This window comes from Beta vulgaris, chromosome 7, assembly GCF_026745355.1.
Source record: "Beta vulgaris subsp. vulgaris cultivar EL10 chromosome 7, EL10.2, whole genome shotgun sequence".
In the NCBI taxonomy this organism is placed as follows: Eukaryota; Viridiplantae; Streptophyta; class Magnoliopsida; order Caryophyllales; family Amaranthaceae; genus Beta; species Beta vulgaris.
In genome coordinates, this window is record NC_079208.1 from 162,892 (window position 1) to 186,180 (window position 23,289).

General features: G+C 35.6%; 2 protein-coding genes across 7 annotated transcripts; both read left to right on the forward strand.

Moving 5' to 3' along the window:
• The first annotated feature begins 9,534 nt into the window (after positions 1–9,534).
• LOC104898125 (uncharacterized) lies at positions 9,535–13,771 on the forward strand. Its single transcript, XM_010685142.4, has 5 exons — positions 9,535–10,017; positions 10,257–10,365; positions 10,723–10,846; positions 11,906–12,814; positions 13,050–13,771. The coding sequence occupies exons 1-5, from the start codon at positions 9,819–9,821 to the stop codon at positions 13,452–13,454; spliced, it is 1,746 nt and encodes a 581-aa protein (XP_010683444.1). The 5' UTR covers positions 9,535–9,818; the 3' UTR covers positions 13,455–13,771.
• A 4,240-nt stretch (positions 13,772–18,011) lies between these two features.
• Positions 18,012–23,170, forward strand: LOC104898126 (probable inactive receptor kinase At5g58300). 6 transcript variants are annotated; one of them, XM_010685143.4, is made up of 4 exons: positions 18,012–18,774; positions 19,039–19,083; positions 20,710–22,067; positions 22,235–23,170. In XM_010685143.4, the coding sequence occupies exons 3-4, from the start codon at positions 20,777–20,779 to the stop codon at positions 22,873–22,875; spliced, it is 1,932 nt and encodes a 643-aa protein (XP_010683445.1). In that variant the 5' UTR covers positions 18,012–18,774; positions 19,039–19,083; positions 20,710–20,776; the 3' UTR covers positions 22,876–23,170. The 6 variants fall into 6 exon arrangements, with proteins under 6 accessions (XP_010683445.1, XP_010683446.1, XP_010683449.1 ...); XM_010685144.4 differs by having other exon boundaries at positions 20,714–22,067; XM_010685147.4 differs by having other exon boundaries at positions 18,013–18,774; positions 22,241–23,170.
• The last annotated feature ends 119 nt before the right edge of the window (positions 23,171–23,289 follow it).

The following is a 23,289-nucleotide window of genomic DNA, read 5'->3' on the forward strand; positions in this document are numbered from 1 at the left end:
TAAAAAACAACCATAAGGATTATTTATTATAGACTTATAGTGTTAGGGTTAATAGACTATTAAACTTAAACATTTTGTTATTAGTTAGTGACTTACTCACTCTCAAGTCTGAATCAGTTACTATTAGTTATTTTTATTGATGATTGCATAAGTATTCAAGTAACAAGTAACAACTAACATCTAACAAGTAACAATTAACAATTAACAATGATCAACGTTAATCACTTATCACTTAATCGAATATGTCAATATATCATATAAATGATACATAATCAAACACTATGTTAGTAGAGGATGAACATGATCGAATTTCATGTAAATGTGACTATGTTTTTTTAAGTTAATCGTCTCTAAGTTAATCGTATAACTCAGTAGATTGGTTCAATATAACAATGTTTCATTTAAGTTAATCGTCTTTAAGTTAAATTCATATTGAAACTCAAAACATCTAATTTGAATTGAAACAAGTTAATATTGGATTAGATCGATGTATCGATGTAAGTCGATTAGCTAATTCAAGACGGCGTAAGTTGTTAATTGTTACTAAGTATAAAAATACTAATTAATTGATAATCGATAAAGTGATAACATATAGTGATATTACAAAGTTAACACAGTAGCACGCAAGTATCAACAATAAGACATAATTTAAATTGTAAATGCAATAATTAAGACATTAAGTCCTAAATCATACTATCGAGCCATCGGCAATAATCGACTAATTGTTACCGTGTTACGTCTTACATGTTAACATTAAATTAATCCCTAATTACCGCATATAACATGTTCACATATTTTTAAATTATAAATTTAGATAAATAATTTCTTAAAAATCAATAATACTAATTTAGTTTCGAATGTTTCTAATTTATAGTAATACTAGTAATTTCTAAAGTTAGTAAACTAATAATATTAGAACTAGAAATTAGAATACTCAAATCATAATAATATCAAAATACAATACTAATTTATTAGTACTTTAGGCTATTTATTTTTGTTTGAGGGAAATACCATTGATTTTAAAAAGATGAAAATCCAACCATTGATTAAGTTAGCAATCCATGTGATTGACCACTCTCAATTCTCATTGGTTAAAAAATAATGTCAAAGATTATGAATTAGGACCATTGATTTGAGAAAGATCAAAATCCAACCATTGAATCAAATTCCTTTCTAACCCTAAACCCTCCCCTTCCTTCCCATCCTCATTCCTCAGCCTCCCTCACTCTCACTTCTCCTCAACCGACTCATACTCCTCCCTCTCATGGTAGTCTCCTTCGACTTTCTCTCTCATGCACCTCTCATGGTAAATCTCCTTCAAGCTTCGTTCGCGGTTGCGGTTGTTCAAGCTTCGCACGCAACTCTCGCACACACGCACCACAACCTTCGAACATCGTCACCCACCCCCAGCAGCGTCGACTCAACGCTCGTCGCACAAGCCCTCGCAGAAATCACTAGCACCAACCTTCGACCAGCCTTCGCACCCCCGCACACACCACACACGCTCGCCCAGCCTCGTCGCGCGAACCGCTCGCCCAGCCCTCATCGCACGAATCGCAAGGTTGGGTTCGCGATTGCGATCGTTCAAGCACCGTTTCATCCATTACTTTTCCTCTTCTTTTCCTTTTTTTTTTTGTCTTAGATCTTCACTTCTTCGATTCTTGTTAATATATTTTTTCTTCTTCTTTGCTCTTCTCTTCATCTTGTTTAATATTCTATTTTTCTTCTTCGATTAAGATGTTAGTAAAATTAACTGAACTTTTTTTTTCTTTTTGTAACTTTTAGATCTTGTTATATTTTTGCAATGAACTAATGTAATTGTGAAGTAATTGGATTTTACCCAGATTTATACATTTATTTAATGAAGTTCGAATGTGATATTTTTTATTTGCTTTGATATTTGTAGATTTATGCTTGGTTTGTCTATATTTTCCTTAGAATACCTGAAATTGGTTCAGATTTTGGTGTGTATTTTTTTTATTTTCTATGTATTTTTTTTTTTTTGTAATTTAGTTGTTAATTTTTATATTAATATTCAGATTTCTTTTTGTATTTCATGTTAATTTCTTTGTAATTTTTATGATGTTATTTTCTTTGGTTTTTTTATCATTGTTTTTATGTAATTTTGATATTTAGTTAGTTAATTCAAGTGATACTTGTTGGTTAATTTAAGTAAGATTTATGAATTTAAGTAATTATTTTGGTTTGATTTTAATTTGATAGTGATAATTCTAATAGGTTTAGTATTTGCTTGTCAATAATGCAGGAGTGAAGAAAAATAACTTGCCTCTCTTTCATACTATATCAATTATATAATATTTAGTTTTTAAAACGTATAAAATATCATGTTATTAAAAATATAGTTTATTAATTTAATGTTGTTTATTATTTTTTTTATGACAATGTTTTTATTTGCTTAACATTAAATTGTAAATACTTGAAATTAGCAACTATGTGCATATTCTATTTTTTTTTTTTTAATAATATTTGCGATCCCAAAAACAAATAAATGGTGTAGGGTCGAGTTTAGTTGGGTCGGAATGGCATTGGGTCGGGTTTAGTTGGGTCGGGTGCTAACAGGGTTGGGTCGAAATTGGGTCGGTGATAGCTGGATTGGGTCACAACTGGGTCGGTGATAGCTGGGTTGGGTCACAACTGGGTTGGTGATAGCTGGGTTGGGTCACAACTGGGTTGGTGGTAACTGGGTTGGGTGGTAACTGGGTTGGGTGATAACTGGGTGGGTTTAACTGGGTCATTGGCGGGTGAAGTTGGGTGCGGGTTATTTTGGGTCGGAAACAGGTTGGGTCAGGTCGTTATTCACGGGTGCAACTGGGTACGGGTAAAACTGGGTCGGCCCAACTCATGTTGGGTTACTAATTCCACGGGTTAAACTGGGCACGGGTGAATGCTGGGTCGGAATGGGTCGGCTTTCCAACCGACCACTCTCGGCTCGGAACAGGTTGGGTCTGGGTCGCATGCGGGTTCACCCGTGGGTCGGCCCAGTTTTTGACACCTCTAACCTAAAATAGTTCATTTTGTGTCGAGTTTGGGTAGAGTTGGTAGATCATGTCATTTTTACATACTAAAGTTGAAAATTGTGTGGTATAGTACGTGTTGTATCGTGTCAACTTGCTTACTTAAATAAGTTGAACCCTTTCAAATCCTAATTCGGCCTATTCAATTAATGTGTCATGTTATTTCAACCCACATACTTAAATAGGTTAGTACCCTCTACACAAAACTACTAATAACGGGTTGATTTTGTATCGGTCGGGGAAGAGAGCTCCTCTTTTGTACCAAACAGCAGCAAACTTGCTCTTCATATAACGGGTCGATCGATTAGTATTAGCTAGCTAGTGGAAAATATAGGTGAATTATTTATGTTATATGGAACAAGGAAAGAGGAAAGAATGATAATACTATTTCCTTTATGGATGACTGGGTAGAATTTTTTTATGTTATTATGGAACACCGAACATGTATACATTCCAATCAAATGCAAGTATTTTAAGTACATGGAATGGAGCAGCCGGTCGACCAGCTCCACAATTAAGGATGTGGGAAAGTTAATTAGTAATATGATGAAGGTGTGTGCAAGTGCGAAGTGGATCACTCATAACTGGATGTATTGGTGTGACTGGTGACTGGTGACTGGTGACTTGTTGTGAGTAGAAATTAAGGAGCGAGCATTTCTTTCCACATATAGTATACTAATCCTATTTTATTTCTGAGGCCAGGGCAAGGTGGACGTGGTGGCTTGTCGGTGGATATGTGTTTTATTAGGTACCGACGTAGGGTGAAATGGCGATAGACTCAACAGGTCTTTTGGCAAGATGTGTATCATAAAATCTACGATTTTTTCACCAAATACTCCCCCACAAAGCTATGGCGGTGGAGGGGAGGGGAAGGGGTCGGATAAGGTTTAGATTAGATTTGAGGAAGTAGGGGTTAGATTTTAGGGTTAGGGGTTAATAATGGCAATATCGTAAATAAAGCTAACGGCGACTTAACGTCCGTTAGAAAAAGGGCAGATGATGCACAATTTTGAAAAGTCAGAGGTATATGGTGAATTTCGTGATTTGTTTAGGGTATTTGGTGAAAAAACAGATTTAACAACAAAATAAATACGACTATCTATTTGAGAGAATTTTGGATAAAAAAAAGAGGTTTGACTATTTAAAATCTCTAATAGAAATATTTGGTTGAGAAAGATTTGAAAGTGATGTTTGAGCCCCATAAAACTACTGGTAGGAGATTTTTGGAAAAGAGGTTTATTAAATTTAGTTGCGCAATGACTAATATATCCTAAAGTTGGTCCAATAAATTTACTACTTTTACCAAAAAAAAAAAAACCCACCAATACATTAACTTAATAGCCTTATTGAGTTATTGGTCATTTCACCTAATAAAGTAATAATCAGCTAGCAAATATGTACAAAACAATTACTCAAACCATCTAATACATGCATCTATCATGCAAACAGCTAACCTCTAGTTGCAAAGTAAGGTCGTATTCTTAGGTGACATGTGCATGTTGTGTGCGTAAATATATATGGCCCTATTTAGCAATTAGCGGATAGCTGATTGTATTAGCTGGTTTAACTAGTTCGTTGTATTAGATGTTTGTATAACTTGTTTGGTTAGTAGTTAATAGTTAATTGCTACTTCATTGTGTAAAATGACCAATAAGGATATGAGCATAATCCATTACATATTATACGTGACCTCAGGGGCCAAGGGGGAGTACTCTCCCCACTTGAGCTAACTCCTATTCTTGTACATGTCTTTTAATGAAATATCTATAACTATTTTAATTTAAAGTACTAAATTATATGTTACATTGTCTTTGTGGTTAAATTCTCACTTTTCATTTCAAAAATCATAAATTTTTTATTTTAATTTTATTTTTCTCCAATCCTCTCTCAATACATTCATTAGTCCCATGTAGAATCTTGTGGTTTACTTCTCCTCATGTTTCAGTACTGCAGCATTTATTAAAATTTTAAGGAGGTCAACTTATCACGCACAAGTTTGGTAAACTTCTTTTGGATATTGGTGCGAAAAAATTCACATACGAATGCGACGACAATGTTGGACCCTTTTTGTACGCAGGCCTGGGCCGCCCAAGGCCGACCTTCATGTCATACGTCGGTTGATTGGTAAACTGGTAATGTATCTAGTTTCTAGAGCCTAATGAACAATAACAGAATTTGGATTGAGCAAATAAGAAAATACTACCTATTACAAGTTTACAACTCATGAAAATCATACATTTTCGTTTCTCTTTGGTCCCTTTTCGTCCATCTTCTCTCCAAACGAGGAAAAACATTTCTACGACAAAAGAAAGCTTAATATTGAAATTCGATAAACTAACAATACCGTGTCATATTCACTAAATCATTTTTAGCAAGGATTTACATAGAAAATATAACCCCACTAACGTGTTAAAAAACTCTTAATTTATGCAAAATTATATCTCGTGAAATATAATACAGATAAACTATAGAAATTATATAATTATGTTCATCTAGAATTGTTTACTTGAATTCTTTTCAATATCAAAAGCTCATTTCATGCTCTAATTTGTGCATGACTTAAACTAATAAATTTTTGTAATGCATGAATTTGTTACAAGTTAACATATTTGCAAAATAAAAATAAATTAACATCATCTAAGACAGTTCAACACTTAAACTTGGTTGTTTTTTCATAGTTTTCAAAATAATTTAAAATTATTTTTCTTTCTATTTACGCATCATTAAAATAATGAAAAGTTCATATTATGAAACTATATATATTTAAATTATTCTAACTATATGAAAATCTTATATATTATAATGATCAAAATTTGCTGGTAAATGTTGAAAATGCATGCATGGTGAAATCAGGCTTCAACGTCAAGACATTCCATTAAATATATACACATAGAATTGAAGCAAGTATATGTTAAAAATAGTTATATTTGAGGAAAATCTAAACTTAACAATGAGAAATTGATCACTAAAGTAAATGTTTATGCCCCATAGCAAACAAAAGTATTATATGGTGATGATCATGTATTTTATCATCATTTTGCATATTAAGATTATGTCTAATCATATATATTGGATAATATTATATGTAAAGGGATAATATTATATTGTATAGGGTAGAATGGTACTTTCATAGTTATATATCTGTATTGTAAATACTATATATATTGAATGCCAGGTTATCCAATAATATACTTTGGTGTATTAATTAATGTGAGTGAAAGGGCCCTCTAATCTTAACCTGAAAGAAAAAAAAAATGAGCCAAATTAAAACAAAGCAAGGGCACATGCAGATCCCGAACATCTTGGGCTTCAATGTCCTACCCAATAGCCCTATCTGATGAATTTCCATTTTCCAACGACCGTTAACTAATCATTATTCACTACTTACTTCCAGGTAATTAACGTTAACTTTGTGATTATTTATGACTTTTATACGGGTGATCCCTATGTCTTAATCACGTGCATGTGCTGGAGGGTCCATTCATCAAGTTTCCTCTTCTGCCTTTCCTGTCCAATATCCAAATCCAACCAACGTAATTTTTGAAATATGCTTCAATTATTTGATGCTAAGTTGAATTAAGCACGGGATCTCGCTGGTGAAGCAGCAAGTCGGAGTCAAGAGGTAAAACGTCATAGTAAGGGCTAGGGGGCAACTCCTTCAATATTTTCGATAACTGATTTGTTTTGATCTTTGCTTTAAGCTTAATGGGTGTTAGGTTAATTCAAAGGTATTGTATATAAACCTTCTTTTTAAATTCTGACTCATTATTCAGTACTCTCTCGAAAACTTAATGGATCAGTTTTCCGTGATATGTGAACGCAATGAACACATTAGTAGTGAACTAAACCACATAAAATATGTGTATTTCTTTTAAATTTTTTGTTCGTTAACTGCACTTTTCATAACAACAAACTTATTCTATGAAGAAACTAATCAAAGTAACACCATTGTTACTGATTACAGAAGAAAAGAGAGAGAGAAAATGTATTTAGAGAGAGAAGCTTACAGAATGTAAGAGTTTGTTACAAGGGAATAAAGTTGTAACTAACAGCCTATTTATATCTGACTACTATTTACATCATGTAAAAGAATAATTATATGTAATATAACTTATAGCCCCCCTTCAAGCTGGACCAAAGTAGTAAGGCCAAGCTTGACTCCAAGAAGATGATGCTGATGTGAATTCAAAGCTTTTGTCAGAATATCAGCTAGCTGATCAGCACTAGAAACATGGAATGTTTGAATGAAGCCACTCTCCACTTGTTCTCTAATATAGTGCATATCTCTCTTGAGATGCTTGGTCTTTTCATGGAACATGGGATTCTGAGCTAGGTGCTCTGCAGATTTGTTATCACAGTATAGAGAAATAGGAAGATCAACAGCAATTTTCAGATCTTCAAGAAGACCAAAAAGCCAAACCTAGTTCAGAGGCTGCAGAAGACATACTTCTGTACTCGGCTTCAGTTGAGGATTTACTAACTGTTGTCTGTTTCTTGGTTTTCCAAGACACCAAATTTGAACCAAGAAACACAGCATAGGCGCTTAAGGATCTACTACTGAATTGGCAACCACTCCAATCAGAATCACTATAAGCACTAATCTTTAATTCTGATGCAGCAGAATAGAACAACCCTTGATCAACAGTGCCCTTCAAATATCTTACCACATGCATAGCAGCTCTTAAGTGTGGCACTCTAGGAGTATGCATAAATTGACTAAGGTGTTGTACAGCATAAGAAAGATATGGCCTTGTTATTCCCAGATAGAGTAGTCTGCCCACTAACCTTCTTTATTTTTAGCAATTAAAGCTCGTCTCACATTCTTACTCCAACGCATGAAGTTCACACCAGAAAATTGAGCAGCAACTAATGCTGAGGTAGGATTATCGGAATTGGATATAAACAAAGGATCAGTGTTACCTCCAATTTCTGAGTTCTTGAATTGATTATTGTTACCAGATTCCGAGGTTGAATTCGCCATTCTGAATTAATCAGATTAATCTTCAAGAATTGCAAGAAAATTCACAGAAAAATTTTCGCAATTTGACAATCACAATCTCAACACACTATTTCGATTGTAATGATCTTGTGTTTAATTCTAACCAATCTCTTGAATGAGATCAGCTCTGATACCATGAAGAAACTAATCAAAGTAACACCATTGTTACTGATTACAGAAGAAAAGAGAGAGAGAAAATGTATTTAGAGAGAGAAGCTTACAGAATGTAAGAGTTTGTTACAAGGGAATAAAGTTGTAACTAACAGCCTATTTATATCTGACTACTATTTACATCATGTAAAAGAATAATTATATGTAATATAACTTATATTCTACCCTAATATAGTACCCTTAATTAATCACGAAAACATATTATCTATTCATTAATTTGTTAAATGAATAGATAGATCGTAACAAATATATGTAATCCTTATTTTCATAAGTTGCATGAATAATTACATATGACCAACAAGAATTAGAGATTAAGCAACTAATAAATAACTATAACACATAATTTTGTTAGTTTTAGCTTTCATATATAATACATTGTTGGTGGACTATTTGTTGAAAGGACATGGGCCACATGCCATAAGTGTAACATATATGAACTTGTGGAAACATATAATCCTTACTAATATAGTACTATACCAAGAGTATAAGGCAAGGTAGAGCAATATTTAGGTGGTATCGGATATGACCTATGTTCGATACAATTAAAGTGAGTGCGTGAGGCTTGAGTTAGAATAAAAACATCAGTTTCACACCACTTAAAAATGGCAAGAATTTTCATTGTTATCAAGTTGAGCATCAATGAGTTTCTACCAACTGTCCAATATTTTCATTATAATTTCCCCAATTCATGCAATGATGAATAGAAGATATTGATTTGTCATATCATTATTATAGAAATTATATGAGAAAGGCACATTATCCTTCGATCTTGATTTCCCAAATTTTGCAGTAAATAATGCAATCAACTCATCGAATCATGATTTGATGTCAAATGTTACCCACCATCTCTGAAGATTATAATCAACTAAACTCGTTGACATCCAATAATGTATTAAGATTCTATTCTTTTGCACTTATTTTAAGTTCAGTTACTCTCAACAGTAAATAATGTAATTAACTCATCAAATCAAGATTTGATCTCAGATCAAATCTTAGGCACTACCTCTGAAAATTTTAACCAATTAAACTAGTTGATACCCAATAATATTAATGTATTAAGACTTTTTCTTTTGAAGTTATATTCATTTCAATTCATCTCAGTTTAGTTAATATTGGACACTCTCTTATATTTAGCCGTTCAGATTAATCTATTTTTTTATAGTTCAATTTGTTTCAGTTTAACTAAATTCAGTACAATTCAGTTCCAAGCTATTCAACCAAGACAAGGGAGCCTAATTGAGTTGCGTAAATATGTTGAAAACATGCGACGTGGGCAGCCATAATGGAGACGGGGTCCGTGGAGTCCATAGGAATTGACAGAGTATCCCTCGAAAATTACACCTTCTGGTAAAATTAGAGTCTTAGTCTTGGGAAACTCTGAGCCAGGAATTCCTTTCTCAGATCCATTCAACCATTCACTCACTCACACACACTCTCTCTCTCTTCATCATGTAGTATGACGTAAAGTAGCAAAAAGCCTCTAATCCTCCTCCGGGTCCTCCCAACTGCTTCTTCACATCTACTGCACCTCCAACCTCTCTCTCTCTAAAAACAAATAAAACATGGTGTGTTTGTGAATTGTGAATTGTGAATTGTGAATTGTGAAGGTAAATATGAATCGCAGCTACAGAGACTACAACTCCTCCTCCGCCGGCAACGGTGGCGGAAGAACTACTCCGGTGGTTTCATCGCAGCAACACCACCGTAGAGGCAACAGTTTCACCGCTATCTCTAAAAAATGCGATGAGAATCTCGATCTTTTCTCCCGCTCCCGCCGCACCGTCTCCCTCACTCCCGATCACCATTCCGACGGTCAATCTCTCTCTCTCTCTCTTTTGATTTTGTCTTGTCGGTTTCTTCAGGATCCAACATCTCCACTAAATTTGTGATGGTCCCTGCTTATGCTTTCTCTTTCATTAACTTATACTATCAATCTATATTAATTCTCAACAGTGACGTCCTAGTATCTATTTTTTTAAAAAAGCTATTACTCCAAATTCTACCAATTTCGTTACTATTATATTCATCAGACACTTGATTTTGTGATGCAGTGTCCCTCAAATTGGGGAAGATTTCAGTTGGATCTGTCAAATTACCTGCTAGGAATGGATTAGATGATCTTTTGGCGTCCTCTGATGGTGGAAAACATGATTATGACTGGTCTGCTCTCTGCACCTTTTATATTCCTTTCAATTGCATACTATTATCCATCACTCATTTTCCTCAATCATCTTTGAATTAACAAGTACAAAACTAGATTAGACTTGTGAATATTCTTTCATTCATCCTATCTTCTGTTTTTATACTGTATCTCTTGCACTAGTAGTATTGGTAAAAGATTAATAGGTGTTTGATCTTGTTAATGTTTTTGTTGGAAATGTGTGCTTTCCAAGATTTTATGTAGCTGATTAGTTGTAGCTGCACATCTGAAGTTTTAATATTCATTGTTAATAACAAGCACAGGAATACAGAATAGTTGTTTATGCACATTTCATTGACTGTGTTTCACAATTGCAGGCTTTTGACGCCTCCAGAAACTCCTCTTTGTGCTGCATCAGAGAGGACTGAGTTTCAACCTAGCATAGCTACTCCAAGAAACAGATCTGCTACTAGATCCACCTCAACAACCAAACCTTCCAGGGTACGTTCGTTGCTATTTTTGAGTTGAAGCAGCTAATTTCATATTTCCTCTATTTATTGACCTTAATTTGTTACTTTCTTCTTTTGAGTTAGATCCAATTTTTCCTACTTATGTAGAAAATAGCAAACATTGACATTTGTGGTTTTCAGATCACTGTATAATCACTAGAAAAATTTACCCATAGTAGGGGTATGGCAACTACTCTGCTCAAGAGATGAATATGTCATCAAATGAAGTCCTAATTTATAGTTAAATTTATGCCAAATTTTAGTACTTCCTCTGTTTTCTTTTACTTGCAACACTTTTTTTTCATCAACTCCAATACAAAATTTGGGTAGGAGAGAGATAGAGAGGAAAAAAAGAGAGGCCCCATGTGATTGGAAAGAGATAGAGAGAAAGGAAAAGCAAAAGTAGAAAATGTTGCAAGTAATTAATTATTTCCCTTTTAGAAAAGTGTTGCAAGTAAAAAAAAAACGGAGGAAGTATTTTATAAGGGAGCTCTGAACCTTATATGTTTCTGATCATGCATAAAGTAACGATTAAGGGTGAAACTGCAAACCTAATTATTGCACTGGTTGTATAAGTCTCACTCGGGCAGGAATCGCCTAACCTAGTTCCTTGTGTGCTTGGCTGCTTAAACTTCATCATTTCTAGTTGTTTGAAATTTTGAATTCCTGCTTCAAACTTGTGCTGCGTATTCTAACATGGAAGATACTGACAGTCTACATGTGGAAACAATAACTGCAAATCGAACTGCTAGCTCGTAGCTCGATTTGTATATGGTTGCTATTATCAATTCATGGAGGGTTGCTTACTGGGCTATCTATGTTGCTTGACGTAGAGTATGTTTAAATCTAGAGTGTTGCTAGTGGATTCTTATTTATACATTCTGTAAGTTGCAGAATTTGATAAATCGATCTGGAAGTGGCAATACTCTTGTGAAACTGTTCCATATTCTACCTTGCTGGCCAGCATGATTGCATGCTATTAAGTATATGGTCTCAACTGTTCCTTGCTATTTTGAATATTTGCCTAACTTCAGTCATATGGTTGTATCAGCTCTCAACTGCGCAATTGGACAGCAGCCATTCGTCAAGACCAGCAAGGAGCAGCTCTGTGACACGCTCATCTATAGCTTCTACCATTAACAACACTTATTCTTCAAATAGACCTTCCTCGATTTTGAACACAAGTTCAGCCTCTGTTTCATCTTACATAAGATCATCCTCTCCCATCACGCGTTCGTCATCTAGCTCAAGACCTTCCACTCCGTCCACTCGAACGACGTCCTCGCGTTCTTCTACTCCTTCTAAGGCACGTTCAACTTCCTCTATCTCGTCTAGCGACAAAACCAGGCCATCACAAAACTCTAGACCCTCTACTCCTAATTCTAGACCGCAGGTCTCTTCTAACTCAAGTTATCCTGTCACTCGATCTAATTCTCGTCCATCAACTCCAATACGGCGTAGCCCATCATTTAATTCCTTAGCAGCACCCAGCCTATCTGTTTCAACGGGGCGTGTAATGTCTAATGGACGTAGCCAGACGTCAACATCCCGTCCTAGCTCCCCTAGTCCTAGGGCTCGACCACAGCAGCCAGTTATTCCCCCTGATTTTCCACTTGATACACCACCCAATCTAAGGACAACATTGCCAGATAGACCTATTTCTGCTGGGAGGTCAAGACCTGGTGCTGGCCTGACATCAAAGGTAAACTCAGAGACTCCAAGCTCTGTTAATATGCCAAGAAGGCCATCATCTCCTGTTGTGAGCAGGGGTAGGTCTGCAGAACCACATGGTAGGGGCCATCTTCACTCTAATGGGCACAATGCTGATGTTTCTGAACCTCGGAAATCGACATATGTTTCTGATTCAATGAGGAAACCTGTCAAGGCATCTACAACCATGGAGAATGGTATGGGAAGGACTATTTCGAAAAAGTCACTTGACATGGCAATCAGGCATATGGTAAGTTCACTATTTCATCATGGTACTTGTTTATGCATCTTGTAGACAGGATCTTTTGTCTTACAGTCCATATTACCTCGCGTTTGTTTACCCCCTTCTACTTTGCATTCTGTTTCCCATTCTTTGTTCCACCTAGTGGAACTAGATGGTAGGTTTTCTTCAAGATTTGTTGTGAAATAATGGAAATATATGTGAGAACAATTGGTTTGAATATTTCCTTGCATTTCTTATATAGGATATTAGAAATGGTTCAGCGAGCATGCGACCGCTTCCAAGTACCTCCCTGTTTCCTCAGAGCATCAGGTCTGCACCATCCAAAATCCAAACCACTCATGGGTCTGGCAGCCCAACATCTGTTAACAGTAATGGAAGCCCATCAGTTAGTAGTAATGGATCCATTTTAGAGAATGGAATATATGCTAATGGGTTTCTTGAGAATGGGAAGAAAGATGAAAATGGCAGGTTGTTTGGGAGGTTGACTGGTGCTGACATGTATGAGAGTACTCGATATGACGCAATCCTACTAAAAGAGGACCTCAAGAACACTACTTGGCTGCATAGTGTGGATGATATGTCTGATCAGTGTTCAATTTTTGAAAATGGGTTTGAGCCTCTGCCTGAACCATTTGGCCTCTCATGATTGATACCTTGTCCCTGTATATTACATCATACTGATTATTTGAGTTAGCTATAGCAAAAGCTATTTGGTTATCTCTACGTAATCAAACGTCTCATTTTTTGGTTGGAGAAGAGCTGAATGTCTGTCCATTGATTGATTGATTCTCAAAGAAAATTACTCCTGGGTTTTAGATGTTGCTAAGTTTCTGGATGATGTAGTTGATAAGATATGTTTTACTTTCAAGTCCTGGATACTTTCCAGGCAATAGTCATATAGTGCTGTATATTTGATTCATTTGGCTATGATATATATATTATGATATTGATGATTATGCATTATTCTGGTTGTTGCCATCTTATCTAGCCCTACGTAGTTACTATTATGCATTTGGCTAGATCTTACACTTTGACTAAGAAGAAAAGCCTTTAGGAGGTGTCAAGTTCAGTGTTAGCATATCGCCCTGACTCGGCACCTTCAGCAGGCCTTGGGTGGAATGTTTCAGAGAAAGGTCCTATAATGATAGTTTCTTTCTCGTTTTAGCCTTCAAGGCTACGACTTTCTGGAGACTTTTTGTTAATAATGTCAAGGGACGATTTTAGATGATAAGATGTATGTGCTCCTGGTGTGAGGATGGCATGTGTTGGGATATAGGCATGCAAAGGAAAGAATGAGAAGACTTGAACTTGGTAAAAATGAGAGGACTTGAAGAGAGATGGCAGGACTTTGGATTGTTCCATTATTGTTTTCTAGTCTGCAGAATCCATTTTGTTTGTAGGGGGGGTTGCAAATCCTGAGTTGTGATAGGCATGTGGTACGCCTTTGAATTTGGGTGTCAGTTGCTGCACATGTCACATGATGCGGGCATCTGATTTAGAGGATCAGGAAACTAAAGAGCCCACACTTAAGAAAGGAGGCAGCACATGCCCAATAATGCCATGTGACTTGTTGTTAAATACTTGCAAATAGACACCGAGAGCAGTTGCTTTCCTGATTTTGAGGATCCGCCTCGCACTTTTATTTTGTGTTCTGGTAACTGTAAGAAGCTAGCTTGGCTCCTTTGTCCTTATAACCTACAAGTATAATTCATCTTTTCGGGCGACTAACAATAATTTACTATCAAGAACTTGGAATCGCAATTGGCATCTGCACAGTTTAGGGATTTGCTTCGTGTGATCACATTACAAACAGTTCCGACTTTGAAGATTTATAGTAGGAACAGTTTAGAGGTTGACGGTGTTCGATGATGTTAGTGCTTAAGCCATTGCTATGAAGTGAGATGGAAGGTAGGTGTACAAGCTTTTGCAATGTGAATTAGTACTGACTAGTGAATACAGCCACAGGTAGCTAATGAGAATTGAGAGGTAGCTACCATTACCAATACCTTAACTCTCATTTTGGGCCGTTCAACAAAAAAAGAAAAAGAAGCTATCATTTAGGGGCCTGTTGCTGTATAGATGCAATAAATAGATTTACATCTTGGTCATATTATTTGTGTAAGTTGGGCCTGTGACCCAAAATAGCCCGTACTGGCTATATTACTAACTACTTCCTATTAAATCTGGTCTGTGATCACTAAACTTCCTATTAGGTGTATGACATTCTTGTGATTAGTCTATTTTTAGGCTGTTAATCTCCAGACCAACATTTTTCCAATAAGTGAGTTGTTTTTAGAAGAAAAATTAAGGATTTATTCATATTTGCTCCAGGTGGTGTCTTTGCTTTTCATTGATATCTAAGCTCCCCACAAATTTCTTTGCATCTATATTTATTGGACTACTCACTTTACATCTTTATTTTATTGTTCCAATGAGTTAAATTTCTGAACATTAGTAAAATAATATAAGTCATATTCGTGCTTAGGAAAAATAAAAAGGTTTGAAATTAATGAATTCGAGGGGACTTGCTTGAAATTCTATGTGTTATTTGCTCAAAATAATATAATGGGTAATAGAAACATCATAGGTAATATACTCCTTCATAAAATAGTGATTATCAAAATTAAAAGAAATTAAGAGTTGTAAGTGACAAAGAGTAAAACATATTAGTATTTGGTCAACTTTTCAAGTAAAGATAAACCTATAGTTATGTGATTAAGATTCCTTTGAAGAGCTACTACCGACATCAACGAGATCCTTTTCATTGTAAAGTCTTAGTTAGGCTGCTATTTCATTAGACTTTAAACTTAAAACTTGACTAATTTTATTTGAGGAAGGGGTAAGATGGAAATTGTGAGGATTTTAGACTTGATTCTTATTACAACAAGGCAAATTAAGTGAATTAGTAAATGGTAAGACTCAAATAGGAGTCTCAAATTGAAATATTTTCAAAGTTGGGATGGTCAAACAAGTACAAACAAGTAGTAGACTTTTAAAACTAAATAGAAATATATGAAAAATGATTAAGGTGAGCAAAATCTAATGGCATAAAGATATTAGTACTGTAACAAATAAATGATTGAGGGTGCCATTAAGTGGTCAGCATTGATAAGATTATAGTGAACACTTCGATAATTATATAAAAGAGGCGGGAGTTTTTTTTCCTGATAAATAGGAGAAGAACCAAGCAAATTAAAGTAATTAAGTAAATAGTCTTGATATAACAAGTACAATAAATTTTCATCTCTAAACACTCAAGTTTATATTAAGAAAATGACTTATTCTCACGAGTGAAATGAGCTAATGTGATAATTTCTAATACTACTATTAACAATTTAGTTTTAAGAGATATAAGAGACTTATATTTCAATAATATTATTTTAATGTGTTTTTTTTTTTTGGGAAAAATGACTGATGTGCTTCTTGCCTCATAATGCCTTTAGTGTAGAGCTACAAGTAACTACAAGGGATTAGATCCAAATCAGAAATTTGGTAGGAAATTATAACATAACCATTATTTATTTTCTTTTGATTAAAGCCTTACAATTGTTTAGTGACAAAAGGTTTAACCTTTAGGCATTAGATGCTCTAACAGACTACCAATGCAGAAGTAGACAATATTGCAAAAAAACAAAACCAATTTCAATAAAAAATGAATTGGTTGAAGTATGAAAAAAGTAGTAGTAGTAGTACTAGAAATCTAGAATAGTAGTAGTTGGAATGTGAGGAAGAGTAGAAAATTCAGCAAAAGGAAGAGAAAAGGGGGGAGAGCAGTGGGTAGCAAAACAAGGTGGAAGAATCCAGAGAAGCACAGACAAGAGGAGAGGATGGTCTTAACCTCAAATATCTCACTTTCCTACACACACAGTCACACACACCTCCTCTGCTTTCTCTACTGCATGTCAGTCCCTATTTATTTGCATTCAATTCAATACAATAGTACCAATTGCACCTACCAAATATCACCACTTATCATATCCAACTAGTTATTAGGCCCGGGCTATGCCCCGGGTAAGGAAAATTTTCATTTATTAATAGTATACTTTAGAGTAGTAACACTAAATATCACTTGGTTTAGTGGTTAAGACTTTAATATATAACCTTGAGGTCATGGGATCAAACCTTATGCTATGCAATTTCTAGATTTTTCACGATTAGGAACGCCTTTTAATATATTAGTATAGATATTTTAATGAACAAGATATGCAAATTAAATCATACTCCATCTTACCCGTCAAAGCAAACACAATTCAAAATGTAGTTTAAGAATTTACCCTTCATCATTTCTAAAAATATCTATCTTTTTTTTTTTTTTTTTTGGTTGGAAGGGATACATCATCTGTCATCTCTATTTATATTAAGAAAGTATTATAGGAGAATATACACTAAAACATGCAATTATAGTTATAGATTATAATGAAAAGAGCATCAACTGAGGCCATATTACTCCATTTATTTATCAAATAGTTGTATTACATAATATAAGCATTGCCGTAAAACGGTAAACGAGGAATTGGTGTAAGATTGTACACGAGGTAATTACCAAAAATTTGCTCAATTTTCTACCACAAGACTATCTTCTATTTAAAGGTTGAATTCACTTTTAACTTATTGGTTTGTATACTACTTTTGTATTTTTTAGTTACACTATTTGCTTTTTCACATTTGTCGAGACGATTTTTTGAACGTTAATATCTCTTATCTTATTGTGTGTAAGTAAAAATTATAAAAATTTGATATTTGAAATCTTCACATTGAGACAAATCTAACAAGGTCCCACTTGATCATGTTATTTCTTATATAATAATGCGAGATAGCTTAAGAAAGTTGGTTGATGAATAGTGTCACAAAATCAAATTGTGCAACTAAAAAAGTACGGAGGTAGTATGTGGTAATCATATGAGACTGTATAAGAGCCAACTTAAAAAATGATTTAGTCGAGATTGTGTTATTTTACAAGATTGAGACAAGCACCAAATCTAATATAAAGAAGACTAGAAAAGTAAGACCTTATTCTTTTAGGCTGAACTGAAGTGAGTTGATACAAGTTAAATTGAAGTGAACGGAACGTTATCAATAATAAATAATAATATTGTTATTTTTGTTATTGAGATAAGGTAAACTGAATTAACGGAAATGAGTTTGAATTAAATTGAGGCTTATCAAAGGTCTTACTAATTTCATGCAACCTCCCCCAATCATCCTCACCCACTCTCATGTCTCAAACACCCAAAAAGGTACCTTCTCACCATCACAACTCCCAAGTCCCAACTACTGCGCCATTTCTTATTTATTTTAGGGGAAAGGACTAAAGTAAGGAGGGTGATTGACTGATTGTGTGTTGTGACACCCTTTTTTTTCCCCAGTCCCCACTTTTTATACTGAAATTCGGATGAAGCAGTAAAAACAAATGGAGTAAAAGAGAGAAAATGTGAAGCAATGAAGAAGGAAAAAGTCTTTCCCTTTTCAATTTTTTTTTACAGCTGTGCAGACAACTCATTCTGCACCTGCCTTCTTCTATTCTCTGGTGGAGTAATTGATATGAAGAACAACAAACAACAACAGCAAGTGTTAGGAAGAAGAAGATAATAAAAGATTGCAGCTTCTTCACTAACTACTAATGAGTAATGGGAGAAAGATTCATATATACTTGTATATGTGTGTGCATCGAGATCTGTGTATGGTTTTAATGGAAGGGTTGCCGTTGGCTTAACGAAAAAGCTTTAAGCTTGGATCAAAACTCTTAAAAGTTACTAAAAATAGATTCTTCATTCTTCTTTTGTTGAGTTGCACAAAAGAAACAAACTCATATCCTGCGTATTCCTGACGATTTGCCGTTGAGATTGCTTTTTCCCTTAGCTACTTACTATTAGGATTACTCCTAAAAAGTCAATTTTTGCTCTTTTTCTACTCTCTGTCTATCTCTTCTTATCTTCCTTGCAAATGCAGCTCCATTCCATTTACAGGTACTTTCTCTCTCTAGAATTGTTGGGTTTTTTAGAGCAACTTGTTTAGGTTAGCTTGATTCATGCATATAATGTGGCTTCTTGCTTTTGTGTTACACATAACATAACTTATGATCTGCATGTCATTTTCCTAAATTGAATTGGGTGTTTTGGGTTGCTATTATTTCCAATTTTGGCAAATGGGGTTCATCAATTTTGTGGATCTGTACTTCATTAGTTACTCAAGTTTTGATTTTTAATTTCTTTATCCACTTGTTTGTGCAGAGAAATGGCTGCTTTTGTTTGAGCTCTCCCATTTTCTCCTTAAAGGTAATTTAAGTTTCTCTGCTGTTCAATTCCCTGCCAGAAGTATACTCACTGTTTATTTGATTTTTGTTTAAATTTGATTCTACTCTAGGAAATCTTGATTTCCATTTTTAGCAGTAGTACTGATTTGATCACTTGAGTGTAGTGTTCTTCATTTTGGAAATTAATCCAAGTTCTTACCTTTCACATTTTGAGATATAAGGCTGGCCAACATTTTCATCTTTCCCTAAATTGATTTTCAGCCTTTCTATTTTGTCAACTCAACCAAATCAAGTCATCAGAAGTTGTTGGAGTGATCTGCAACTATATCCAGCTAAATATTCCCAATAAGTTTTGGTGAATGAACTAAATTAGCTTAGTTGGTGCTCCTGATTTTCTTTAAAAAAATGGTTTTTGGAGACTAGATTAATGCTTCATGTAATTCATTCTTAAAACTGTCTCAGTGAAGAAAAAGGATGAAGTGGGGTTTCAGCAATCATCATGTTGAAGTTCCATTCCAGTATAGAGGAGCTTGAGTTTTAATTTTAGAAGGTGAACGCATGGTAGGCAGTAGGAGAAGATTCGTAATGAGTAATAATTATTGTCGCAAATAGAAAAAGACACTTCTTTCTTAGCAACTAACCTTGCATACTTATTAGTGCTCCCCTCCTTTATCTGAAAAGAACTGCCATTGCTTTTCTGCTTTCCTTGTTGCTTTAGGTTTAACTTCGCTTTTAGCTAAATGGAATGTTCTTTATACTGTTCTTAAAGATTGTATTAAGAGTCAAATGAGATATAAACTGGACGTATTAAATTTGTTTCTATAGGCTGTGACAATTTTTTCTTTATTATGAAAACTTTCTTTTTAATCCATTCCTTTCTTCTCCACTCACTTTTTGAGCTTTCATTTTTTTTAATCCGAGGGTGGGTGGATCCACCGGATTGCTGTTAATGACTGGACCCAGCTAATGAATACCTTAGAAAGATACTGGCGTTTGGTCTAGTGTAATTGAGATTTCAAACCAAGAGAAATGTCCTTCTGCAGATAAAAATGTCTAATCTAGCATTCATTCTCTTGGTCCACATATTGGTTGACAATCTAAGGCAGCTACTCTGCTATCAGGTGGTTCCTATTTAGTTGTATATTTACTCCATGAGATGTTCCTTGGTACTTAAGTGAAGGATCTTTGCTATCTCCTCATTGCAATAGACGAGAAGAGAGTTTGCTTGGTGCTTGTATATTCTGTTCGGGATCATGTAATTTTGTATACCCTATGAATGAATTACTTGAAGTAACTTACTTCAATGTATGGGCTCTGCTTCCTGTATGATGTTCTTCTCGCTGCAAGTATCTTGGGTCTAGTTTTACTACATTGTCAATGTCTAGCTCATTGCTTTTTTAAGATAGAAGACTAACCATATATGTTTTGATTTTTACTCTTGGTTCATCTCTATGTGTAATTGTTTTTTGAGTGAAAACTTCTATGTTAATCTGCAGCCTAGTCGTATTTAGACAGAAAGAGGTGTAATATTTTTTGTATAGCAAGCGCTACTTCAGCTTTCACATGTATGAGGTGTTAGCTTTCCTCTTTATTAGTAGGAAAATTTGTTCCGATCACTCATCACCCTTTCCCCCTTTTTTTTTTCCAGGCAGACTAAGAGAATTGCTGCAACAAACCAATAATTATCATATTGAGCTCAAAGTGGAAGACTATCTATGAAGCTCTTCTTTAGTTTGACACTCTTGCTGCTCTTCCTCAATTTTCCACCTTTAAGTCATGCTGACCTGGAAAATGACAAGCAAGCTTTGCTTCAGTTTTCTGCTCTTATCCCTCATGGTCGGAAAGTAAACTGGAACTCTACTACCCCAGTATGCACCGCTTGGGTGGGAATTACCTGCAGCTCAGATAATAATAGTGTTATTGCTGTCAGGTTACCTGGGGTTGGACTCAAAGGTCTAATCCCTGTTAACACCCTTGGGAAATTGGATCATCTCTCAATTATTAGCCTTCGGTCAAACCTGCTCTCTGGGAGTCTTCCAGCTGATTTGCTTTCCCTTCCTTCCCTCCAGTATGTTTATCTACAAAAAAATAACTTATCTGGCAAAATACCTTCTTCATTATCCCCTCAACTCATTACATTAGATCTTGCTTCCAACTCCCTTGAGGGAGAAATCCCATCATCAGTCCGAAACCTAACAAATCTAAATAAACTGTTCCTTCAGGATAACGCTCTCACTGGAACCATCCCCACATTGAATACTCAAAATCTTAGATACTTGAACTTGAGCAACAATCACTTTAATGGCTCAATCCCATCGATGCTTAGTGGGTTTCCTAATTCGTCATTTCAGGGAAACACAGGCTTATGTGGACCACCACTCAACCACTGTCCTGGAGTTTCTCCTGCTCCTGCTCCTGCTGTGTCTCCTTCTTCAGTGAATGTGGGTCCTCCGTCTCCTGTTGCTCATGAAGAACACTTGAGGAGAAAACTAAGCAAAGGTGCTATCATTGCCATTGCAGTAGGAGGAGGTGTGGCACTATTTCTGCTACTGTTGATGATTGTCCTGTGCTGTTTGAGGAAAAAAGGTAGTGAGGGAAGTGGTGTTCTCAAAGGCAAGGGTTTTGGTGCTGGAAGGGCTGAAAAGCCAAAGGAAGATTTTGGTAGTGGGATCCAAGAGTCCGAAAAAAACAAACTGGTTTTCTTTGAAGGTTGTTCCTTTAATTTTGATCTTGAAGATCTCTTGAGGGCCTCCGCCGAAGTGCTTGGAAAAGGAAGCTATGGCACAACTTACAAGGCCATCTTGGAGGATGGAACGATTGTGGTTGTAAAGAGATTAAAGGAGGTTGTGGTCGGCAAAAGAGAGTTTGAACAGCAGATGGAGACAGTTGGAAGGGTTGGTCAGCACCCTAATGTTATTCCCTTACGAGCTTATTACTATTCCAAGGATGAAAAACTTCTTGTTTACGACCATGTATTGGCTGGCAGCCTGTTGGCACGCTTGCATGGTATGCTTTCCACCATCTCCGTGTTTCTCTTTATTGAATTACATCTTGTATGCCCAGCTTCTCAAAATTGACAAATATAAAAGATTTGTAGAGATTAGAACCTTTTTTTCCTTTTCATCTTAACTAACAGAACTTTAAAAGGCAAAGTAATGAATGAACTCTCATAGTTTCAGGTAGCAAGGATGGTGAAAAACCACCACTAGACTGGGAATCCAGGATAAAGATTCTGCTGGGAGCTGCTAAGGGAATAGCTCATATCCATTCAGCTGCTGGTGGCAGGTTTACACATGGAAATATTAAATCCTCCAATGTATTTCTTTCCGAGGATGTTAATGGTTGCATCTCAGATTTTGGTCTAGCTCCCTTAATGAGCTTTCCTGCTGTCCCCCCAAGAACTGCAGGCTACAGAGCGCCAGAAACAGTAGAGACAAGGAAAATCACCCAAAAATCCGATGTCTATAGTTTTGGTGTTCTTCTTCTTGAGTTGCTTACAGGAAAGACCCCGGTGCAATCACCCGGACGTGATGATGTGGTTGATCTCCCAAGGTGGGTCCAGTCAGTGGTTCGAGAGGAATGGACCGCAGAAGTATTTGATACAGAGCTAATGAGGAATCAAAATATTGAAGAAGAGTTGGTTCAAATGCTTCAAATTGCCATGGCTTGTGTTTCTAAGGTGCCTGACTTGAGACCCGACATGGGAGAAGTAGTGAGGATGATTGAGGAGACCAGGCAGTCAGATTCTTCGAGCAGGCCATCACCTGAGGCTGAGGGGTCAAAGTCTAAGGCCCCGGAGACGAATACACCATAAAGTAACAAAGAGCATTCATTTGTTCTGAATTCATCTTTCAGTGGAATAGGAGGGGCTACTAACAAAGGACTGTACATAACTCTAAATCTGGCAACCTCCTGCTAATGAGCTCCTAGCTATTCAGTGATTCTTTTAGGTTTATATAGGCTAGAAACTAAAAATGCCTGTCATTCTTTTCTTGTCGGAGTTGTACTTTTTGATCAGCAGTATAGGTTTGGGGTTGTAGCTAAATTTGATTGGTGTTGTAGCTAAATTTGATTCGAACATACAAATGTTGTCATTCTATTGGTGTTTATTGAGATCCTGTAAGTTCCCTGGAACTGGCCAAAGTCAAATTAATATTGGAGCTTGGAAAGTTGTGGTACAAACATCTAGAACTGAACAAATGAATGAGATCTGCTCAACAATTAGTAT

What these genes read in the sequence shown, in the direction of transcription:
- LOC104898125 (XM_010685142.4), top strand. Translation starts at nt 9,819, where the DNA reads ATGAATCGCAGCTACAGAGACTACAACTCCTCCTCCGCCGGCAACGGT. An exon ending in CAACAACCAAACCTTCCAGG is followed by an intron (nt 10,847 to 11,905) that starts GTACGTTCGTTG and finishes TGGTTGTATCAG; the next exon opens with CTCTCAACTGCGCAATTGGA. An exon ending in ACATGGCAATCAGGCATATG is followed by an intron (nt 12,815 to 13,049) that starts GTAAGTTCACTA and finishes TTTCTTATATAG; the next exon opens with GATATTAGAAATGGTTCAGC.
- LOC104898126 (XM_010685143.4), top strand. Translation starts at nt 20,777, where the DNA reads ATGAAGCTCTTCTTTAGTTTGACACTCTTGCTGCTCTTCCTCAATTTT. An exon ending in CCTGTTGGCACGCTTGCATG is followed by an intron (nt 22,068 to 22,234) that starts GTATGCTTTCCA and finishes GAACTCTCATAG; the next exon opens with TTTCAGGTAGCAAGGATGGT.